The sequence below is a fragment of the Anomaloglossus baeobatrachus genome, chromosome 10 (assembly GCF_048569485.1).
Source record: "Anomaloglossus baeobatrachus isolate aAnoBae1 chromosome 10, aAnoBae1.hap1, whole genome shotgun sequence".
Lineage (NCBI taxonomy): Eukaryota > Metazoa > Chordata > Amphibia > Anura > Aromobatidae > Anomaloglossus > Anomaloglossus baeobatrachus.
The window spans coordinates 214,636,261-214,658,834 of record NC_134362.1 but is presented as its reverse complement, the minus strand read 5'-3'; the positions used below and the strand labels follow the sequence as shown (position 1 = coordinate 214,658,834).

Below are 22,574 nucleotides of genomic sequence, written 5' to 3'. Positions count from 1 at the left end.
CTCTGTCCCCTCTCACCTCTCTATCCCCCCTCGCCTCTCTATCCCCCCTCGCCTCTCTATCCCCTCTCGCCCCCTAGCGCTTTTTCCCAGTTTCTTCCCCATGAAAGCCGCTCTGCCTCTTCTCCTCTCTGTCCCCCCTCACCTCTCTGTCCCCTCTCACCTCTCTGTCCCCCCTCGCCTCTCTCTTGCCTCTCTGTCCCCTCTCTCTTCTGTCCCCCTCTGTATATCGGGTATCTCTCAGTAGTGCTTTTTCCCGGTTTCTCCCCCATGACAGCCGCTCTGCATCTTCTCCTCTCTGTCCCCCCTCGCCTCTCTCTTGCCTCTCTGTCCCCCTCGCCTCTCTGTCCCCTCTCTCCTCTGTCCCCTCTGTATATCAGGTATCTCTCAGCCGCGCTTTTCCCCGGTTTCTTCCCCATGACAGCTGCTCCGCCTCTTCTCCTCTCTCTCCCCCTCACCTCTCTCTCTCCTCTCTGTCCCCCCGCCTCTCCTTCCCCCCTCGCCTCTTCTCCTCGCCTCTCTGTCCCCCTCTGTATATCGGGTATATCTCAGCCGCGCTTTTCCCCGGTTTCTTCCCCATGACAGCCGCTCCGCCTCTTCTCCTCTCTCTCCCCCCTCGCCTCTCTCTCTCCTCTGTCCCCCCTCGCCTCTCTCTTGCCTCTCTGTCACCTCTCTCCTCTGTCCCCTTCTGTATATCGGGGGATCTCTCAGCCGCGCTTTTCCCCGGTTTCTCCCCCATGACAGACGCTCCGCCTCTTCTCCTCTCTCTCCTCCCTCGCCTGTCTCTCTCCTCTGTCCCCCCTCTCCTGTCTGTCCCCCCTCTCCACTGTCCCTCTCTGTCCCTCTCTGTATATCGGGTATCTCTCAGCCGCGCTTTCCCCGGTTTCTCCCCCATGGCAGCCGCTCCGCCTCTTCTCCTCTGTCCCCCCTCGCCTCTTCTCCTCGCCTCTCTGTCCCCCTCTGTATATCGGGTATCTCTCAGCCGCGCTTTCCCCGATTTCTCCCCCATGGCAGCCGCTCCGCCTCTTCTCTGTCCCCCCTCGCCTCTCTGTCCCCCTCTGTATATCGGGTATCTCTCAGCCGCGCTTTCCCCGATTTCTCCCCCATGGCAGCCGCTCCGCCTCTTCTCCTCTGTCCCCCCTCTCCTCTGTCCCCCCTCGCCTCTCTCTCTCCTCTCTGTCCCCCCTCTCCTCTCTGTCCCTCTCTGTATATCGGGTATCTCTCAGCCGCGCTTTCCCCGGTTTCTCCCCCATGGCAGCCGCTCCGCCTCTTCTCCTCTGTCCCCCCTCTCCTCTCTCTCTCCTCTGTCCCCCCTCGCCTCTCTGTCCCTCTCTGTATATCGGGTATCTCTCAGCCGCACTTTCCCCGGTTTCTCCCCCATTGCAGCCGCTCCGCCTCTTCTCCGCTCTGTCCCCCCTCTCCTCTCTCTCTCCTCTGTCCCCCCTCGCCTCTCTGTCCCTCTCTGTATATCGGGTATCTCTCAGCCGCGCTTTCCCCGGTTTCTCCCCCTTGGCAGCCGCTCCGCCTCTTCTCCTCTGTCCCCCCTCTCCTCTCTCTCTCCTCTGTCCCCCCTCGCCTCTCTGTCCCTCTCTGTATATCGGGTATCTCTCAGCTGCGCTTTCCCCAGTTTCTCCCCCATGGCAGCCGCTGCGCCTCTTCTCCTCTGTCCCCCCTCTCCTCTGTCCCCCCTCACCTCTCTCTTGCCTCTCTGTCCCTCTCTGTATATCGGGTATCTCTCAGCCGCGCTTTCCCCGGTTTCTCCCCCTTGGCAGCCGCTCCACCTCTTTTCCTCTGTCCCCCCCTCTCCTCTCTGTCCCCCCTCGCCTCTCTGTCCCTCTCTGTATATCGGGTATCTCTCAGCCGCGCTTTCCCCGGTTTCTCCCCCATGGCAGCCGCTGCGCCTCTTCTCCTCTGTCCCCCCTCGCCTCTCTCTCTCCTCTTTGTCCCCTCTCTCCTCTCTGTCCCCCTCTGTATATCGGGTATCTCTCAGCCGCGCTTTCCCCGGTTTCTCCCCCATGGCAGCCGCTCCGCCTCTTCCTCTTCTCTGTCCCCCCTCGCCTCTCTGTCCCCCCTCGCCTCTCTGTCCCTCTCTGTATATCGGGTATCTCTCAGCCGCGCTTTCCCCGGTTTCTCCCCCATGGCAGCCGCTCCGCCTCTTCTCTGTCCCCCCTCGCCTCTCTCTCTCCTCTCTGTCCCCCCTCGCCTCTCTGTCCCCCTCTGTATATCGGGTATCTCTCAGCCGCGCTTTCCCCGGTTTCTCCCCCATGGCAGCCTCTTCGCCTCTTCTCCTCTCTGTCCCCCCTCTCCTCTGTCCCCCTTGCCTCTCTGTCCCCCTCGCCTCTTCTCCTCGCCTCTCTGTCCCCCTCTGTATATCGGGTATCTCTCAGCCGCGCTTTCCCCGGTTTCTCCCCCATGGCAGCCGCTCCGGCTCTTCTCCTCTGTCCCCCCTATCCTCAGTCCCCCCTCGCCTCTCTCTCTCCTCTCTGCCCCCCCTCTCCTCTGTCCCCTCTGTATATCGGGTATCTCTCAGCCGCGCTTTCCCCGGTTTCTCCCCCATGTCAGCCGCTGCGCCTCTTCTCCTCTGTCCCCCCTCTCCTCTGTCCCCCCTCTCCTCTGTCCCCCCTCACCTCTCTCTCTCCTCTCTGTCCCTCTCTGTATATCGGGTATCTCTCAGCCGCGCTTTCCCCGGTTTCTCCCCCATGGCAGCCGCTGCGCCTCTTCTCCTCTGTCCCCCCTCGCCTCTTCTCCTCGCCTCTTTGTCCCCCTCTGTATATCGGGTATCTCTCAGCCGCGCTTTCCCCGGTTTCTCCCCCTTGGCAGCCGCTCCGCCTCTTCTCCTCTGTCCCCCCTCTCCTCTCTCCTCTCTGTCCCCCCTCGCCTCTCTGTCCCTCTCTATATATCGGGTATCTCTCAGCCGCGCTTTCCCCAGTTTCTCCCCCATGGCAGCCGCTCTGCCTCTTCTCCTCTGTCCCCCCTCTCCTCTGTCCCCCCTCTCCTCTCTCTCTCCTCTGTCCCCCCTCGCCTCTCTGTCCCTCTCTGTATATCGGGTATCTCTCAGCCGCGCTTTCCCCGGTTTCTCCCCCATGTCAGCCGCTGCGCCTCTTCTCCTCTGTCCCCCCTCGCCTCTCTGTCCCCTCTGTGAGGTAGCACGGTCGGCTGCGCAGCAGAAGACACGGGATCCAGGCATTAAGGTTCACAGCACACGGTGTTTAATCTCCAAACAAACGTCCACAGCAATATACATGTCTCTCCAGCAGAGAACCCAGGGAGTTGTGATCACTCCCCACATCCGGCACACCTGCCCTCGTTCCTTTTTCCTTTTAACCCTTCCTTAAGCCTGTAGGGAAACAGCATTAACCCTAGAGTGGATTTACTTTCTATCATGGAGTGAGCACAACCTGGGCGAGACATACCGGCCGTCATAGATAACCCCGGTCACAGTCTCACATACCCCCCCCCTCAGTTCAAGCGTGCGGGGTTGAACTCCAGCCATCAAACACGGGCCGCGGGACAAGGCATCGGCGTTGCCCTGCAACCGACCGGCCCGGTGTTCAACCGTAAACCGGAAGTTCTGCAGAGAAAGGAACCACCGGGTAACCCGGGCATTCCGTTCCTTGGCGGACCTCATCCAGACCAGCGGAGAGTGATCAGTCACCAAGCGAAACTGCCGTCCCAGCAGGTAATAGCGTAGGGACTCCAAGGCCCACTTGATCGCCAGGCACTCCTTCTCCACTACGCTATAATTCCGCTCGGGAGGGGTGAGCTTCCTACTCAAGAAGGTGACGGGGTGTTCCTCCCCCTGAACCACCTGAGACAGCACTGCCCCCAGGCCGACCTCCGAGGCGTCAGTCTGTACAATGAACTCCTTCCGGAAATCAGGGTTGACCAGAACGGGCTGTCCGCACAGGACCTCCTTCAGGGCCCGGAAGGAGTCCTCGGCCTGCGGAGTCCACCGCACCATGACGGACTTCTTACCTTTGAGAAGGTCCGTGAAGGGGGCTGATAGTCCCGCAAAATCCATTACAAACCTCCTGTAGTACCCCACGATACCCAGGAAGGCCCTAACCTGCTTCGTGGTCAGGGGTCTAGGCCACTTCTGGATCGCCTCAACCTTGTTAATTTGGGGCTTAATCACCCCTTGGCCTATCACGTAGCCCAAGTAGCGGGCTTCCGTGAGTCCCAACGCACATTTCTTGGGATTGGCTGTCAATCCGGCTGTTCGAAGCGCGTCCACCACCGCTTGTACCTGTTCCAAGTGGGTCTGCCAATCGGAGCTGTAAATAATGATGTCATCAAGGTACGCTGATGCATACGCCTGGTGAGGTTCCAGCACCAAGTCCATCAACCTCTGGAACGTGGCCGGAGCGCCATGTAACCCAAAAGGCAAGACAACATAGTGGAAGAGACCCTCCGGCGTAACAAAAGCGGTTTTCTCCTTGGCGGACTCCGTCAGTGGCACCTGCCAGTACCCCTTGGTCAGGTCGAGCGTGGTAAAATATCGCGCCTGTCCCAGCCTATCAATCAGCTCATCCACCCGGGGCATGGGGTAGAGATCGAACTTGGATATTTCGTTCAATCTCCGGAAGTCATTGCAGAACCTTAAGGAGCCATCGGGTTTTGGTATTAGGACAATGGGACTAGCCCATTCACTCCGGGATTTTTCGATGACCCCCAGGCGTAGCATTGTCTTCACTTCCTCTGATATGGCTTGTCTTCGAGCCTCCGGCACGCGGTATGACTTCAGGCGTACCTTCAGGTGAGGCTCGGTGACAATGTCATGTCGTATCAGACTGGTCCTACCCGGCAACTCGGAGAAGACATCGGGGTTCTGCTGAACCAGTCGTCTGGCCTCTCGCCTCTGTTGCTTGGTGAGGGCTTCTCCGATCCTTACTTCCGGTTCGTCCTCTCCGGAGGTCGTTGAAGCCGGGAGTGAACGACCCGAAGAGGAGGGAGATGGGGGAAACTCAACCATCAGGCTTTCCCGATCCTGCCACGGTTTTAATAGGTTGACATGGTATATTTGTTCAGGTTTCCGCCTACCGGGCTGCAATACTTTATAGTTGACCACCCCGACTCTTTCCTTTATCTCGTAGGGGCCTTGCCACTGAGCCAGGAATTTACTCTCCGCCGTGGGGATTAATACCAACACCCGATCCCCGGGTTTAAAGGTCCGCACGGTGGCTTGTCTATTGTAGCGGCCGCTTTGCGCGGCCTGAGCCTCCTGTAAATGCTCCTTCACAATTGGCATGACCGCGCTTATGCGGTTCTGCATTCCTAAAATGTGTTCAATCACACTTTTATGGGGGGTGGGCTCTTGCTCCCATGTTTCCTTTGCCAGGTCCAACAATCCTCGGGGATGTCGCCCGTATAACAACTCAAAAGGCGAAAACCCCGTGGATGCCTGTGGCACCTCACGGATGGCAAACATCAAATAGGGAAGCATCATATCCCAGTCTTTCCCGTCTTTGGAGATCACCGTTTTTAGCATGGTTTTCAGGGTTTTATTGAATCGTTCCACTAACCCATCCGTCTGAGGATGATACACAGACGTACGCAACTGCTTGATCTGGAGTAGCCGGCACAGCTCTTTGGTCACTTTAGACATGAATGGGGTCCCCTGATCCGTAAGGATCTCCTTGGGCAACCCCACCCGGCAGAACACAGCAAACAACTCCCGAGCTATAAGCTTTGCTGCAGTATGTCTGAGAGGTATCGCCTCTGGATACCGGGTGGCATAGTCAACGATCACTAGGATGTGTTGGTGCCCTCGAGCAGACTTTACGAGGGGCCCCACCAGATCCATTCCTATCCGTTCAAAAGGGACTTCTATAATGGGTAATGGTACCAACGGACTGCGAAAGTGGGCCAGGGGTGCGGTAAGCTGACACTCCGGGCAGGTTTCGCAGAACCGTTTTACCTCTCCAAAGACCCCGGGCCAATAAAACCTTTGCAATATTCGCTCCTGCGTTTTCTTGACCCCTAGGTGACCACTCATCAGGTGTTTATGAGCCAAGTCGAGGACCCGCCGGCGATACGGCTGGGGCACCACCAACTGCTCTACCCCCACGCCCCGTATTTCATCTACCCTGTAGAGTAAATCCTGCTTGAGAGCGAAATGGGGGTACCTTACCTGGGCACCGGGCAGCTGTGCCACCCCGTCAATTACTATCACCCGATTCCGGGCATGTATTAATGTAGGGTCCTGGAGTTGGGCTGTCCCAAACGTATCCGGGGATGCCTCCAACTCCGGGATGGGCTCGACCATTTCAGCCTCTCCTGCCAATACCTCTAGGGGTGACCTATCGGGTTCACACTCTGTCCCTATCATGGTGACCCCTACGGCAGGCGTCCCAGATTCAGGATTGTAGGGTTCAGGTCCCGGACTGACCAATACCTGAGGGGACTTAGGGGGTCCCCTCCATAAAGTCCAAAAATAGGGCAGATCCCTTCCTAGGATCACGTCATAAGGAAGAGTGTTCAGAAGTCCCACTTCATGTTGCACCTGACCGCAAGGTGCTGTGATGGTGACCATCCCCGTGGGATAGTCTCGGCGGTCCCCATGTATGCAAACCACCCCCACGGTACGTCCTGTGGCCTTTACTTTAGCCCTCAAGGTGGCTCGCACAAGGGTCACTAAGCTTCCGGAATCCAACAATCCTGTAACCGGACATCCATTCACCTGTATTTGGCACAAGTGTGGCTCAGTCTCTGGGGGAACCAGGTCAGCGGTACACACCACCTGAGCATACATTGAACCCCGCCGGGTAACCCCACAATCCATGGGCTCCGTGGTCAGTGGACACTGGGCTTCCATATGTCCCACCCGCTGGCACCGCCAACATCTAATAGGGAAGGAAACCCCCTTGACAAGTTGTCGTTTAGGGTACAGAGCCTTCCGGACCTCAGGAACAGCGGGCGCGGCCTCAGCCGGGACGGTAGCGGACTCCTGTACCGTTGTCAGCGGTGGGTCCTTGGCCCTAGGCTTGGAGGGGCCGGACCGACGGGCGGTACGCAAAGTCTCAGTGTCCCGTATCAAGTCCTGCGTAGCCACATGCCGCTCTACCAGGGACACTAATTGGTCCAGGGTACTCGGGTCACCCTGTCCTACCCACCGTTGAACGGTGACGGGTAAAGTGCGCACAAAACGATCCACTACTACCCTTTCCACCATTTGCGCCAGGCTCAGAGTGTCAGGCTGCAACCACTTTTTTACAAGATGTAATAAGTCATAGGCCTGGGAGCGTACGGGTTTGGCTTCCTCATAGAACCACTGATTTACCCGCTGAGCCCGTACATAAGTATTCACCCCCAACCGAGCCAGTATTTCGGCTTTCAGGGTCACATAGTCAATGGCGTCCTCGGTACAGAGGTCCAGGTACGCTTTTTGGGGTTCCCCCGTCAGATAGGGTGACAATACCTCAGCCCACTGGGGGGTCGGCAGCTTTTCCCGCTCGGCCACCCGCTCAAACACTGCCAGGAACGCTTCCACATCATCCCCCGGGGTCATCTTTTGTAACGCTTGTCTCACCGCTTTCCGGACGCTGCTGTCGTCACCCGGTCCCGGGGTTGTTGCTGCCGGTCCGGCACGGATTGACTTGGCCAGGAGAACCATCTGTTCTTGGTGCCTTTTTTCCTGCAATATCAAGGATTGCTGGTGTTGTTGCCGCTGTGCATCAGCTTGTTGCCGCTGTGCATCAACTTGTTGCTGCTGTGCATCAGCTTGTCGCTGCTGTTGCTCCAACGTCCGGAGCAGGTGGGTATTCACCTGTTGTTGCTGTGCAGTAGCTTGAGCCAACTGCTTTAGTATGTCCTCCATGGCGTCACTGGGTTTGGGCCGTAGTATAGCTGCTTGAATCCAGGACATGTGCTACCGGGTTACCAGAAAAGGAAGGTACACCTCACCGGCTGGCATGCCCGCATTCTCCACCATATGTGAGGTAGCACGGTCGGCTGCGCAGCAGAAGACACGGGATCCAGGCAGTAAGGTTCACAGCACACGGTGTTTAATCTCCAAACAAACGTCCACAGCAATATACATGTCTCTCCAGCAGAGAACCCAGGGAGTTGTGATCACTCCCCACATCCGGCACACCTGCCCTCGTTCCTGTTTCCTTTTAACCCTTCCTTAAGCCTGTAGGGAAACAGCATTAACCCTATAGTGGATTTACTTTCTATCATGGAGTGAGCACAACCGGGGCGAGACATACCGGCCGTCATAGATAACCCCGGTCACAGTCTCACACCTCTGTATATCGGGTATCTCTCAGCCGCGCTTTCCCCGGTTTCTCCCCCATGTCAGCCGCTGCGCCTCTTCTCCTCTGTCCCCCCTCGCCTCTCTGTCCCCTCTGTATATCGGGTATCTCTCAGCCGCGCTTTCCCCGGTTTCTCCCCCATGTCAGCCGCTCCGCCTATTCTCCTCTGTCCCCCCTCGCCTCTCTGTCCCCTCTGTATATCGGGTATCTCTCAGCCGCGCTTTTCCCGGTTTCTCCCCCATGACAGCCGCTCCGCCTCTTCTCTGTCCCCCCTCGCCTCTCTGTCCCCCTCTGTATATCGGGTATCTCTCAGCCGCGCTTTTCCCGGTTTCTCCCCCATGACAGCCGCTCCGCCTCTTCTCTGTCCTCTCTCCTCTGTCCCCTCTGTATATCGGGTATCTCTCAGCCGCGCTTTCCCCGGTTTCTCCCCCATGGCAGCCGCTCCGCCTCTTCTCCTCTGTCCCCCCTCGCCTCTCTGTCCCCTCTGTATATCGGGTATCTCTCAGCCGCGCTTTCCCCGGTTTCTCCCCCATGTCAGCCGCTCCGCCTATTCTCCTCTGTCCCCCCTCGCCTCTCTGTCCCCTCTGTATATCGGGTATCTCTCAGCCGCGCTTTTCCCGGTTTCTCCCCCATGACAGCCGCTCCGCCTCTTCTCTGTCCCCCCTCGCCTCTCTGTCCCCCTCTGTATATCGGGTATCTCTCAGCCGCGCTTTTCCCGGTTTCTCCCCCATGACAGCCGCTCCGCCTCTTCTCTGTCCTCTCTCCTCTGTCCCCTCTGTATATCGGGTATCTCTCAGCCGCGCTTTCCCCGGTTTCTCCCCCATGGCAGCCGCTCCGCCTCTTCTCCGCTCTGTCCCCCCTCTCCTCTCCTCCTCTCTCTCTCCTCTCTGTCCCCTCTCTCCTCTGTCCCCTCTGTATATCGGGTATCTCTCAGCCGCGCTTTCCCCGGTCTCTCCCCCATGGCAGCCCCTGCGCCTCTTCTCCTCTGTCCCCCCTCTCCTCTGTCCCCCTCTGTATATCGGGTATCTCTCAGCCGCGCTTTCCCCGGTTTCTCCCCCATGGCAGCCGCTCCGCCTCTTCTCCGCTCTGTCCCCCATCTCCTCTCCTCCTCTCTCTCTCCCCTCTGTCCCCTCTCTCCTCTGTCCCCTCTGTATATCGGGTATCTCTCAGCCGCTCTTTCCCCGGTTTCTCCCCCATGGCAGCCGCTCCGCCTCTTCTCTGTCCCTCCTCTCCTCTGTCCCCCCTCTCCTCTCTCTCCTCTGTCCCCCCTCGCCTCTCTGTCCCTCTCTGTATATCGGGTATCTCTCAGCCGCGCTTTCCCCGGTTTCTCCCCCATGGCAGCCGCTCCGCCTATTCTCCTCTGTCCCCCCTCGACTCTCTGTCCCCTCTGTATATCGGGTATCTCTCAGCCGCGCTTTCCCCGGTTTCTCCCCCATGGCAGCCGCTCCGCCTATTCTCCTCTGTCCCCCCTCGCCTCTCTGTCCCCTCTGTATATCGGGTATCTCTCAGCCGCGCTTTCCCCGGTTTCTCCCCCATGTCAGCCGCTGCGCCTCTTCTCCTCTGTCCCCCCTCTCCTCTGTCCCCCCTCGCCTCTCTCTCTCCTCTTTGTCCCCTCTCTCCTCTCTGTCCCCCTCTGTATATCGGGTATCTCTCAGCCGCGCTTTCCCCGGTTTCTCCCCCATGTCAGCCGCTGCGCCTCTTCTCCTCTGTCCCCCCTCTCCTCTGTCCCCCCTCGCCTCTCTCTCTCCTCTTTGTCCCCTCTCTCCTCTCTGTCCCTCTCTGTATATCGGGTATCTCTCAGCCGCGCTTTCCCCGGTTTCTCCCCCATGGCAGCCGCTCCGCCTCTTCTCCTCTTCTCCTCTCTGTCCCCCCTCGCCTCTCTCTTGCCTCTTCTCTGTCCCCCCTCACCTCTCTGTCCCTCTCTGTATATCGGGTATCTCTCAGCCGCGCTTTCCCCGGTTTCTCCCCCATGGCAGCCGCTCCGCCTCTTCTCTGTCCCCCCTCGCCTCTCTGTCCCCTCTGTATATCGGGTATCTCTCAGCCGCGCTTTCCCCGGTTTCTCCCCCATGGCAGCCGCTCCGCCTCTTCTCCGCTCTGTCCCCCCTCTCCTCTCCTCCTCTCTCTCTCCTCTCTGTCCCCTCTCTCCTCTGTCCCCTCTGTATATCGGGTATCTCTCAGCTGCGCTTTCCCCGGTTTCTCCCCCATGGCAGCCGCTCCACCTCTTCTCCTCTCTGTCCCCCCTCGCCTCTCTCTTGCCTCTTCTCTGTCCCCCCTCGCCTCTCTCTTGCCTCTTCTCTGTCCCCCCTCGCCTCTCTGTCCCTCTCTGTATATCGGGTATCTCTCAGCCGCGCTTTCCCCGGTTTCTCCCCCATGGCAGCAGCTCCGCCTCTTCTCTGTCCCCCCTCGCCTCTCTGTCCCCCTCTGTATATTGGGTATCTCTCAGCCTCGCTTTCCCCGGTTTCTCCCCCATGTCAGCCGCTGCGCCTCTTCTCCTCTGTCCCCCCTCGCCTCTTCTCCTCGCCTCTTTGTCCCCCTCTGTATATCGGGTATCTCTCAGCCGCGCTTTCCCCGGTTTCTCCCCCATGGCAGCCGCTCCGCCTATTCTCCTCTGTCCCCCCTCGCCTCTCTGTCCCCTCTGTATATCGGGTATCTCTCAGCCGCGCTTTCCCCGGTTTCTCCCCCATGGCAGCCGCTCCGCCTCTTCTCTGTCCCCCCTCGCCTCTCTGTACCCTCTGTATATCGGGTATCTCTCAGCCGCGCTTTCCCCGGTTTCTCCCCCATGGCAGCCGCTCCGCCTCTTCTCCGCTCTGTCCCCCCTCTCCTCTCCTCCTCTCTCTCTCCTCTCTGTCCCCTCTCTCATCTGTCCCCTCTGTATATCGGGTATCTCTCAGCCGCGCTTTCCCCGGTTTCTCCCCCATGGCAGCCGCTCCGCCTCTTCTCCTCTCTGTCCCCCCTCGCCTCTCTCTTGCCTCTTCTCTGTCCCCCCTCGCCTCTCTGTCCCCTCTGTATATCGGGTATCTCTCAGCGGCGCTTTCCCCGGTTTCTCCCCCATGGCAGCCGCTCCGCCTCTTCTCCTCTCTGTCCCCCCTCGCCTCTCTCTTGCCTCTTCTCTGTCCCCTCTCTTCTCTGTCCCCCTCTGTATATCGGGTAGCTCTCAGCCGCGCTTTCCCCGGTTTCTCCCCCATGGCAGCCGCTCCGCCTCTTCTCCTCTCTGTCCCTCCTCGCCTCTCTCTTGCCTCTTCTCTGTCCCCCCTCGCCTCTCTCTTGCCTCTTCTTTGTCCCTCCTCGCCTCTCTCTCTCCTCTGTCCCCCCTCGCCTCTCTGTCCCTCTCTGTATATCGGGTATCTCTCAGCCGTGCTTTCCCCGGTTTCTCCCCCATGGCAGCCGCTCCGCCTCTTCTCCTCTCTGTCCCCCCTCGCCTCTCTCTTGCCTCTTCTCTGTCCCCCCTCGCCTCTCTCTTGCCTCTTCTTTGTCCCTCCTCGCCTCTCTGTCCCCCTCTGTATATCGGGTATCTCTCAGCCGCGCTTTCCCCGGTTTCTCCCCCATGGCAGCCGCTCCGCCTCTTCTCCTCTCTGTCCCCCCTCGCCTCTCTCTTGCCTCTTCTCTGTCCCCCCTCGCCTCTCTCTTGCCTCTTCTCTGTCCCCCCTCGCCTCTCTGTCCCTCTCTGTATATCGGGTATCTCTCAGCCGCGCTTTCCCCGGTTTCTCCCCCATGGCAGCGGCTCCGCCTCTTCTCTGTCCCCCCTCGCCTCTCTGTCCCCCTCTGTATATTGGGTATCTCTCAGCCTCGCTTTCCCCGGTTTCTCCCCCATGTCAGCCGCTGCGCCTCTTCTCCTCTGTCCCCCCTCGCCTCTTCTCCTCGCCTCTTTGTCCCCCTCTGTATATCGGGTATCTCTCAGCCGCGCTTTCCCCGGTTTCTCCCCCATGGCAGCCGCTCCGCCTATTCTCCTCTGTCCCCCCTCGCCTCTCTGTCCCCTCTGTATATCGGGTATCTCTCAGCCGCGCTTTCCCCGGTTTCTCCCCCATGGCAGCCGCTCCGCCTATTCTTCTCTGTCCCCCCTCGCCTCTCTCTTGCCTCTTCTCTGTCCCCCCTCGCCTCTCTGTCCCTCTCTGTATATCGGGTATCTCTCATCCGCGCTTTCCCCGGTTTCTCCCCCATGTCAGCTGCTGCGCCTCTTCTCCTCTGTCCCCCCTCTCCTCTGTCCCACCTCGCACATATCAGCCGCTGCGCCTCTTCTCCTCTGTCCCCCCTCTCCTCTGTCCCCCCTCGCCTCCCTCTCTCCTCTCTGTCCCTCTCTGTATATCGGGTATCTCTCAGCCGCGCTTTCCCCGGTTTCTCCCCCATGACAGCCGCTCCGCCTCTTTTCTGTCCCCCCTCGCCTCTCTGTCCCCCTCTGTATATCGGGTATCTCTCAGCCGCGCTTTCCCCGGTTTCTCCCCCATGGCAGCCGCTCCGCCTCTTCTCCTCACTGTCCCCCCTCGCCTCTCTCTTGCCTCTTCTCTGTCCCCTCTCTCCTCTGTCCCCTCTGTATATCGGGTATCTCTCAGCCGCGCTTTCCCCGGTTTCTCCCCCATGGCAGCCGCTCCGCCTCTTCCCCTCTGTCCCCCCTCTCCTCTGTCCCCCTCTGTATATCGGGTATCTCTCAGCCGCGCTTTCCCCGGTTTCTCCCCCATGGCAGCCGCTGCGCCTCCTTTCTGTCCCCCCTCGCCTCTCTGTCCCTCTCTGTATATCGGGTATCTCTCAGCCGCGCTTTCCCCGGTTTCTCCCCCATGGCAGCCGCTCCGCCTCTTCTCCGCTCTGTCCCCCCTCTCCTCTCCTCCTCTCTCTCTCCTCTCTGTCCCCTCTCTCCTCTGTCCCTTCTGTATATCGGGTATCTCTCAGCCGCGCTTTCCCCGGTTTCTCCCCCATGGCAGCCGCTCCGCCTCTTCTCTGTCCCCCCTCTCCTCTGTCCCCCCTCTCCTCTGTTCCCCCTCTCCTCTGTCCCCCCTCGCCTCTCTGTCCCCCTTCGCCTCTCTGTCCCTCTCTGTATATCGGGTATCTCTCAGCCGCGCTTTCCCCGGTTTCTCCCCCATGGCAGCCGCTCCGCCTATTCTCCTCTGTCCCCCCTCGCCTCTCTGTCCCCTCTGTATATCGGGTATCTCTCAGCCGCGCTTTCCCCGGTTTCTCCCCCATGTCAGCCGCTGCGCCTCTTCTCCTCTGTCCCCCCTCGCCTCTCTCTCTCCTCTTTGTCCCCTCTCTCCTCTCTGTCCCTCTCTGTATATCGGGTATCTCTCAGCCGCGCTTTCCCCGGTTTCTCCCCCATGGCAGCCGCTCCGCCTCTTCTCCTCTCTGTCCCCCCTCGCCTCTCTCTTGCCTCTTCTCTGTCCCCCCTCACCTCTCTGTCCCTCTCTGTATATCGGGTATCTCTCAGCCGCGCTTTCCCCGGTCTCTCCCCCATGGCAGCCGCTCCGCCTCTTCTCCTCTCTGTCCCCCCTCGCCTCTCTCTTGCCTCTTCTCTGTCCCCCCTCACCTCTCTGTCCCTCTCTGTATATCGGGTATCTCTCAGCCGCGCTTTCCCCGGTTTCTCCCCCATGGCAGCCGCTCCGCCTCTTCTCTGTCCCCCCTCGCCTCTCTGTCCCCTCTGTATATCGGGTATCTCTCAGCCGCGCTTTCCCCGGTTTCTCCCCCATGGCAGCCGCTCCGCCTCTTCTCCTCTCTGTCCCCCCTCGCCTCTCTCTTGCCTCTTCTCTGTCCCCCCTCACCTCTCTGTCCCTCTCTGTATATCGGGTATCTCTCAGCCGCGCTTTCCCCGGTTTCTCCTCCATGGCAGCCGCTCCGCCTCTTCTATGTCCCCCCTCACCTCTCTGTCCCCTCTGTATATCGGGTATCTCTCAGCCGCGCTTTCCCCGGTTTCTCCCCCATGGCAGCCGCTCCGCCTCTTCTCCGCTCTGTCCCCCCTCTCCTCTCCTCCTCTCTCTCTCCTCTCTGTCCCCTCTCTCCTCTGTCCCGTCTGTATATCGGGTATCTCTCAGCCGCGCTTTCCCCGGTCTCTCCCCCATGGCAGCTGCTCCGCCTCTTCTCCTCTCTGTCCCCCCTCGCCTCTTCTCCTCGCCTCTCTGTCCCTCTCTGTATATCGGCTATCTCTCAGCCGCACTTTCCCCGGTTTCTCCCCCATGGCAGCCGCTCTGCCTCTTCTCCTCTCTGTCCCCCCTCGCCTCTCTCTTGCCTCTTCTCTGTCCCCCCTCGCCTCTCTCTTGCCTCTTCTCTGTCCCCCCTCGCCTCTCTGTCCCTCTCTGTATATCGGGTATCTCTCAGCCGCGCTTTCCCCGGTTTCTCCCCCATGGCAGCCGCTCTGCCTCTTCTCCTCTCTGTCCCCCCTCGCCTCTCTCTTGCCTCTTCTCTGTCCCCCCTCGCCTCTCTCTTGCCTCTTCTCTGTCCCCCCTCGCCTCTCTGTCCCTCTCTGTATATCGGGTATCTCTCAGCCGCGCTTTCCCCGGTTTCTCCCCCATGGCAGCCGCTCCGCCTCTTCTCCTCTCTGTCCCCCCTCGCCTCTCTCTTGCCTCTTCTCTGTCCCCCCTCGCCTCTCTGTCCCTCTCTGTATATCGGGTATCTCTCAGCCGCGCTTTCCCCGGTTTCTCCCCCATGGCAGCCGCTCCGCCTCTCCTCCTCGGTCTCGGTGCTGCGGGGGCAGAAGGGGAATTGCTTTGACTTCAGCGTCTTGCTGTGCTCGTTGCTGCTCGGCGCTGGATATGATGCGTATTGTGTCAGCGGATATGCCACGCATAAGATGTGCCTCATGGATGACCGTGAAGAAGCCTGCCCTCTGCTGGCCCCCCCACAAGAGGTGAGGACACAGGGTGTGGGGGGCTAACACTGCGGGGTCCTGGGTCTCTGGTATCTCCCGCTTCTTCCTCACTTACTGCTCTCGTATAGCTGCATCGTTACTTCCTTTAGAGCTGTGAATGGTCACCGCTGAAGCCCCCCCAGAAGTACAGCGTGCGCCCCCCCAGACAGTTACTAAGTAAGTTTGAGCTCCAGCAAGAAGCCAAGAAGGAGGCGAAGGAGCAGGCGGCCAGCGCGAGGCAACATGAGGAGGCGGAGCGTCGCCTGGCGGTACGTCCACCGTGCGGATCACACAGGGGCAACGATCCCTGCAGATCACACAGGGGAAACGATCCCTACAGATCACACAGGGGCAATGATCCCTGCGGATCACAGGGGGCAATGATCCCTACAGATCATACAGGGGGCAATGATCCCTACAGATCATACAGGGGGCAATGATCCCTACAGATCACACAGGGGCAACGATCCCTACATATTACACAGGGGCAACGATCCCTGTGGATCACACAGGGGCAACGATCCCTGTGGATCACACAGGGGCAACGATCCCTACAGATCATACAGGGGGCAATGATCCCTACAGATCACACAGGGGCAACGATCCCTACAGATCACACAGTGGCAACGATCCCTACATATTACACAGGGGCAACGATCCCTACAGATCACACAGTGGCAACGATCCCTACATATTACACAGGGGCAACAATCCCTGCGGATCACACAGGGGCAACGATCCCTACAGATCACACTGGGGGCAACGATCCCTACAGATCACACAGTAGCAATGATCCCTACAGATCACACTGGGGGCAACGATCCCTACAGATCACACAGTAGCAACGATCCCTACAGATCACACAGGGGCAACGATCCCTACAGATCACACAGGGGCAACGATCCCTACAGATTACACAGAGGCAATGATCCCTACATATTACACAGGGGCAACAATCCCTGCGGATCACACAGGGGCAACGATCCCTACAGATCACACTGGGGCAACGATCCCTACAGATCACACAGTGGCAACGATCCCTACATATTACACAGGGGCAACAATCCCTGCGGATCACACAGGGGCAACGATCCCTACAGATCACACTGGGGGCAACGATCCCTACAGATCACACAGTAGCAACGATCCCTACAGATCACACAGGGGCAACGATCCCTACAGATCACACAGGGGCAACGATCCCTACAGATCACACAGAGGCAATGATCCCTTCATATTACACAGGGGCAACAATCCCTGCGGATCACACAGGGGCAACGATCCCTACAGATCACACTGGGGCAACGATCCCTACAGATCACACAGTGGCAACGATCCCTACATATTACACAGGGGCAACAATCCCTGCGGATCACACAGGGGCAACGATCTCTACAGATCACACTGGGGGCAACGATCCCTACAGATCACACAGTAGCAACAATCCCTACAGATCACACAGGGGCAACGATCCCTACAGATCACACAGGGGCAACGATCCCTACAGATCACACAGAGGCAATGATCCCTACATATTACACAGGGGCAACAATCCCTGCGGATCACACAGGGGCAACGATCCCTACAGATCACACAGAGGCAATGATCCCTACATATTACACAGGGGCAACAATCCCTACATATTACACAGGGGCAACAATCCCTACAGATCACACAGGGGCAACGATCCCTACAGATCACACTGAGGCAACGATCCCTACAGATCACACAGGGGCAACGATCCCTACAGATCACACTGAGGCAACGATCCCTACAGATCACACAGTGGCAACGATCCCTACATATTACACAGGGGCAACAATCCCTACAGATCACACAGGGGCAACGATCCCTACAGATCACACAGGGGCAACGATCCCTACAGATCACACAGGGGCAACGATCCCTACAGATCACACAGGGGTGGCGTCTTCTGCTATCATGCATGAGTAAGGTATGTGTCCACAGGAGGCAGAGACCCCCGGGCCGGACCCCCTGTACGGTCGCAGAGTTCACTGCTGGGTGTTGGTCCTGGGAGGTAAGAGGGAAGTTCCAGACCATTTCTTCATTGACGCTGTGTTGGGCCGCGCGCACCGGACCAGTGACCCGCACTTCCTGGGCATCGAAAGTCTGTGGAACCAAGACAACTACTGGGTGAACATGCAGGACTGCCGCACCGGCTGCAAGGTACCGGCACAGGCGGCGTGTGCGGGGGAGGGACGGCGGAGGAGGGGAGGGACTGCAAGGTACCGGCACAGGCGGCGTGTGCGGGGGAGCGACGGCGGAGGAGGGGAGGGACTGCAAGGTACCGGCACAGGCGGCGTGTGCGGGGGAGGGACGGCGGAGGAGGGGAGGGGAGGGACTGCAAGGTACCGGCACAGGCGGCGTGTGCGGGGGAGGGACGGAGGAGGGGAGGGGAGGGACTGCAAGGTACCGGCACAGGCGGCGTGTGCGGGGGAGGGACGGCGGAGGGGGGGAGGGGAGGGACTGCAAGGTACCGGCACAGGCAGAGTGTGCGGGGAAGGGCAGCATGCACGTGAGAGAGCACCGTGTGCGGGGGAGTTCAGCGTGTGCAGGGGAGAGCAGCATGTGCGGGGGAGGGACAGGGCAGTGTGCACAGGGCACGGCACCGTGTGCGGGGGAGGGCAGCGGGGGAGGGCAGCGGGTGCGGGGGAGGGCAGCGGGGGAGGGCAGCGTGTGCGGGGGGGGGGGCGGCAGCTGGGGATGTAGACGGTGCAGTTTGTCACATGAAGGCTGGAGCTTAATGTTTGGAGGCGTCACCTCTTCTGTTCTAGGACGTAACCTTTGACCTCGGTGACCCCTTGTACTGGGAGTTTATGCTGCTGAGCACTGGAAAGCCTCTGCTGCTCATACCTAACCTGAGCGAGGACGACGAGGAGGAGGAAGACGTCCAGGTGAGCACCAGGTTATAGAGGACGAGGGAGGGCACAGCCTATAGCGGAGGACGGAGATCGGGGGAGGGCACAGGTTATAGCGGAGGACGGAGATCGGGGGAGGGCACAGATTATAGCGGAGGGCGGAGATCAGGGGAGGGCACAGGTTATAGCGGAGGACGGAGATTGGGGAGGGCACAGGTTATAGCGGAGGACGGAGATCGGGGGAGGGCACAGGTTATAGCGGAGGACGGAGATCAGGGGAGGGCACAGGTTATAGCGGAAGACTGAGATCGGGGGAGGGCACAGGTTATAGCGGAGGACGGAGATCGGGGGAGGGCACAGGTTATAGCGGAGGACGGAGATCAGGGGAGGGCACAGGTTATAGCGGAGGACGGAGATCGGGGGAGGGCACAGGTTATAGCGGAGGACGGAGATTGGGGGAGGGCACAGGTTATAGCGGAGGACGGAGATCAGGGGAGGGCACAGGTTATAGCAGAGGACGGAGATCGGGGGAGGGCACAGGTTATAGCGGAGGACGGAGATCAGGGGAGGGCACAGGTTATAGCGGAGGACGGAGATCGGGGGACGGCACAGGTTATAGCGGAGGACGGAGATCGGGGGAGGGCACAGGTTATAGCGGAGGAAGGAGATCGGGGGAGGGCACAGGTTATAGCGGAGGACGGAGATCGGGGGAGGGCACAGGTTATAGCGGAGGACGGAGATCGGGGGAGGGCACAGGTTATAGCGGAGGACGGAGATCGGGGGAGGGCACAGGTTATAGCGGAGGACGGAGATCGGGGGAGGGCACAGGTTATAGCGGAGGACGGAGATCGGGGGAGGGCACAGGTTATAGCGGAGGACGGAGATCGGGGGAGGGCACAGGTTATAGCGGAGGACGGAGATCGGGGGAGGGCACAGGTTATAGCGGAGGACGGAGATCGGGGGAGGGCACAGGTTATAGCAGAGGACGGAGATCGGGGGAGGGCACAGGTTATAGCGGAGGACGGAGATCGGGGGAGGGCACAGGTTATAGCGGAGGACGGAGATCGGGGGAGGGCACAGGTTATAGCGGAGGACGGAGATCGGGGGAGGGCACAGGTTATAGCGGAGGACGGAGATCGGGGGAGGGCACAGGTTATAGCGGAGGACGGAGATCGGGGGAGGGCACAGGTTATAGCGGAGGACGGAGATCGGGGGAGGGCACAGGTTATAGCGCAGGACTGAGATCGGGGGAGGGCACAGGTTATAGCGGAGGACGGAGATCGGGGGAGGGCACAGGTTATAGCGGAGGACGGAGATCGGGGGAGGGCACAGGTTATAGCGGAGGACGGAGATCAGGGGAGGGCACAGGTTATAGCGGAGGACGGAGATCGGGGGAGGGCACAGGTTATAGCGGAGGACGGAGATCGGGGGAGGGCACAGGTTATAGCGGAGGACGGAGATCGGGGGAGGGCACAGGTTATAGCGCAGGACTGAGATCGGGGGAGGGCACAGGTTATAGCGGAGGACGGAGATCGGGGGAGGGCACAGGTTATAGCGGAGGACGGAGATCGGGGGAGGGCACAGGTTATAGCGGAGGACGGAGCACTGAAGATGATGACAGTTGTAGTTCAGGATTAATCATTTGTAGTCACTTGTTTTCTCTTCTAGGACCAGGGGCCGGTGCCGGTGTCCTGGGCGCTGCCCATTGTAGTGACCCCGGAAGGTGCGTGATGGTACTGTGATCACACAGAGGTGCCAATGATGTGTCCCCCTGGCTGCTCGGTGCCCCCGTGGCTGCTCGGTGCTCCCCTGGCTGTTCGGTGCCCCCCTGGCTGCTCTGTGCCCCCCTGGCTGCTCGGTGCTCCCCTGGCTGCTCGGTGTCCCCCCTGGTTGCTCGGTGTCCCCCCTGGTTGCTCGGTGTCCCCCCTGGCTGCTCGGTGTCCCCCCTGGCTGCTCGGTGTCCCCCCTGGTTGCTCGGTGTCCCCCCTGGTTGCTCGGTGTCCCCCCTGGTTACTCGGTGTCCCCCCTGGCTGCTATGTGCCCCCCTGGCTGCTATGTGCCCCCCTGGCTGTTCGGTGCTCCCCTGGCTGCTCGGTCTCCCCTGGCTGCTATGTGCCCCCCTGGCTGCTCGGTGCTCCCCTGGCTGCTCGGTCTCCCCTGGCTGCTCGGTTCCCCCCGGGATGCTCGGTGCTCCCCTGGCTGCTCGGTTCCCCCCTGGCTGCTCGGTTCCACCCTGGCTGCTCGATGCCCCCCTGGCTGCTCGGTTCCACCCTGGCTGCTCGGTGCCCCCCTGGCTGCTCGGTACCTCCCTTGCTGCTTGGTTCCACCCTGGCTGCTCGGTGTCTCCCTGGCTGCTCAGTGCCCCCCTGGCTGCTCGGTACCTCCCTTGCTGCTCGGTTCCCCCCTGGATGCTCGGTTCCCCCCTGGATGCTCGGTGCTCCCCTGGCTGCTCGGTTCCCCCCTGGATGCTCGGTGCCCCCCTGGCTGCTCGGTTCCACCCTGGCTGCTCGGTGCTCCCCTGGCTGCTCGGTGCCCCCCTGGCTGCTCGGTACCTCCCTTGCTGCTCGGTTCCACCCTGGCTGCTCGGTGCCCCCCTGGCTGCTCAGTTCCCCCCTGGATGCTCGGTGCTCCCCTGGCTGCTCGGTTCCCCCCTGGCTGCTCGGTTCCCCCCTGGCTGCTCGGTTCCACCCTGGCTGCTTGGTGCCCCCCTGGCTGCTCGGTTCCACCCTGGCTGCTCGGTGCCCCCCTGGCTGCTCGGTACCTCCCTTGCTGCTCGGTTCCACCCTGGCTGCTCGGTGTCCCCCTGGCTGCTCGGTGTCCCCCTGGCTGCTCGGTGTCCCCCTGGCTGCTCAGTGCCCCCCTGGCTGCTCGGTACCTCCCTTGCTGCTCGGTTCCCCCCTGGATGCTCGGTTCCCCCCTGGATGCTCGGTGCTCCCCTGGCTGCTCGGTTCCCCCCTGGCTGCTCGGTGCCCCCCTGGCTGCTCGGTTCCACCCTGGCTGCTCGGTGCTCCCCTGGCTGCTCGGTGCCCCCCTGGCTGCTCGGTACCTCCCTTGCTGCTCGGTTCCACCCTGGCTGCTCGGTGCCCCCCTGGCTGCTCGGTACCTCCCTTGCTGCTCGGTTCTCCCCTGGCTGCTCGGTGCTTTCCTGGCTGCTCGGTTCCCCCCTGGCTGCTCGGTGCCCCCCTGGCTGCTCGGTGCCCCCCTGGCTGCTCGGTGCCCCCCTGGCTACTCGGTACCTAGCTTGCTGCTCGGTACCTCCCTTGCTGCTCGGTACCTCCCTTGCTGCTCGGTTCCCCCCTGGCTGCTCGGTTCCCCCCTGGCTGCTCGGTTCCCCCCTGGCTGCTCGGTTCCCCCCTGGCTGCTCGGTGCTTCCCTGGCTGCTCGGTTCCCCCCTGGATGCTTGGTGCTCCCCTGGCTGCTATGTGCCCACCTGGCTACTATGTGCCCACCTGGCTGCTCTGGGCTCCCCTGGCTGCTATGTGCCCCCCTGGCTGCTATGTGCCCCCCTGGCTGCTCGATGCTCCCCTGGCTGCTCGATGCTCCCCTGGTTGCTCGGTTCCCCCCTGGCTGCTCGGTTCCCCCCTGGATGCTCTGTTCCCCCCTGGCTGCTCGGTGCTTCCCTGGCTGCTCGGTGCTTCCCTGGCTGCTCGGTTCCCCCCTGGATGCTTGGTGCTCCCCTGGCTACTTGGTTCCCCCCTGGATGCTATGTGCCCCCCTGGCTGCTATGTGCCCACCTGGCTGCTATGTGCCCCCCTGGCTGCTATGTGCCCCCCGGCTGCTCGATGCTCCCCTGGTTGCTCGGTGCCCCCCTGGCTGCTCGGTGCCCCCCTGGTTGCTCGGTGCCCCCCTGGCTGCTCGGTGCCCCCCTGGCTGGTCGGTTCCTCCCTGGCTGCTCTGTGCTCCCCTGGCTGCTCGGTGCCCCCCTGGCTGCTCGGTGCCCCCCTGGCTGCTCGGTGCTTTCCTGGCTGCTCGGTTCCCCCCTGGCTGCTCGGTGCCCCCCTGGCTGCTCGGTGCCCCCCTGGCTGCTCGGTGCCCCCCTGGCTACTCGGTACCTCCCTTGCTGCTCGGTACCTCCCTTGCTGCTCGGTACCTCCCTTGCTGCTCGGTTCCCCCCTGGCTGCTCGGTTCCCCCCTGGCTGCTCGGTGCCCCCCTGGCTGGTCGGTTCCTCCCTGGCTGCTTGGTCTCCCCTGGCTGCTCGGTGCCCCCCTGGCTGCTCGGTGCCCCCTAACTGCTTGGTGGCAGCAGTGTGTGGCGGCGTACGAGCAGTGATGTCAGTCATTCTGTCAGGGTCTGCGCCTGGGAAGCCTCACAATGCCTGTCGGAGGGGCTCTGACTGTTACTGGTGGGCTGACACTGACTGATGACTGTTTGGTCCTGGTATCATTCGGTAAAGGGGGACAAACACTTTTTTCACATTACCAATGCTCTTGTGTAATCCCCCATTGCAGAGAGACTACTCTCCTTTTGTTTTCTGGAGCCTCGGTGGTCCGGTGTTCACTCACATTGTCAGTAAGAATATGAGTGGAGTGTGGAGGCAATAAATAGTGGTCTTCTCCTGGGGCTCCAACAATCACAGGGCACTGCCGATGCTGCATCCCTCTGCTCCCGGGGCACCACCTCTC

General features: G+C 60.8%; 1 protein-coding gene across 1 annotated transcript in view; it reads left to right on the top strand.

The window, feature by feature from the left end:
• The window catches only part of DRC7 (dynein regulatory complex subunit 7), a 143,066-nt gene that overhangs the window by 19,497 nt on the left and 100,995 nt on the right, over window positions 1-22,574 (top strand). Inside the window, exons 5-9 of the mRNA XM_075325468.1 lie at window positions 14,878-15,072; window positions 15,183-15,341; window positions 17,041-17,259; window positions 17,868-17,987; window positions 19,620-19,674. Of these exons, the coding sequence (XP_075181583.1) occupies window positions 14,878-15,072; window positions 15,183-15,341; window positions 17,041-17,259; window positions 17,868-17,987; window positions 19,620-19,674 (748 nt within the window). The remainder of the gene's footprint in view (window positions 1-14,877; window positions 15,073-15,182; window positions 15,342-17,040; window positions 17,260-17,867; window positions 17,988-19,619; window positions 19,675-22,574) is intronic.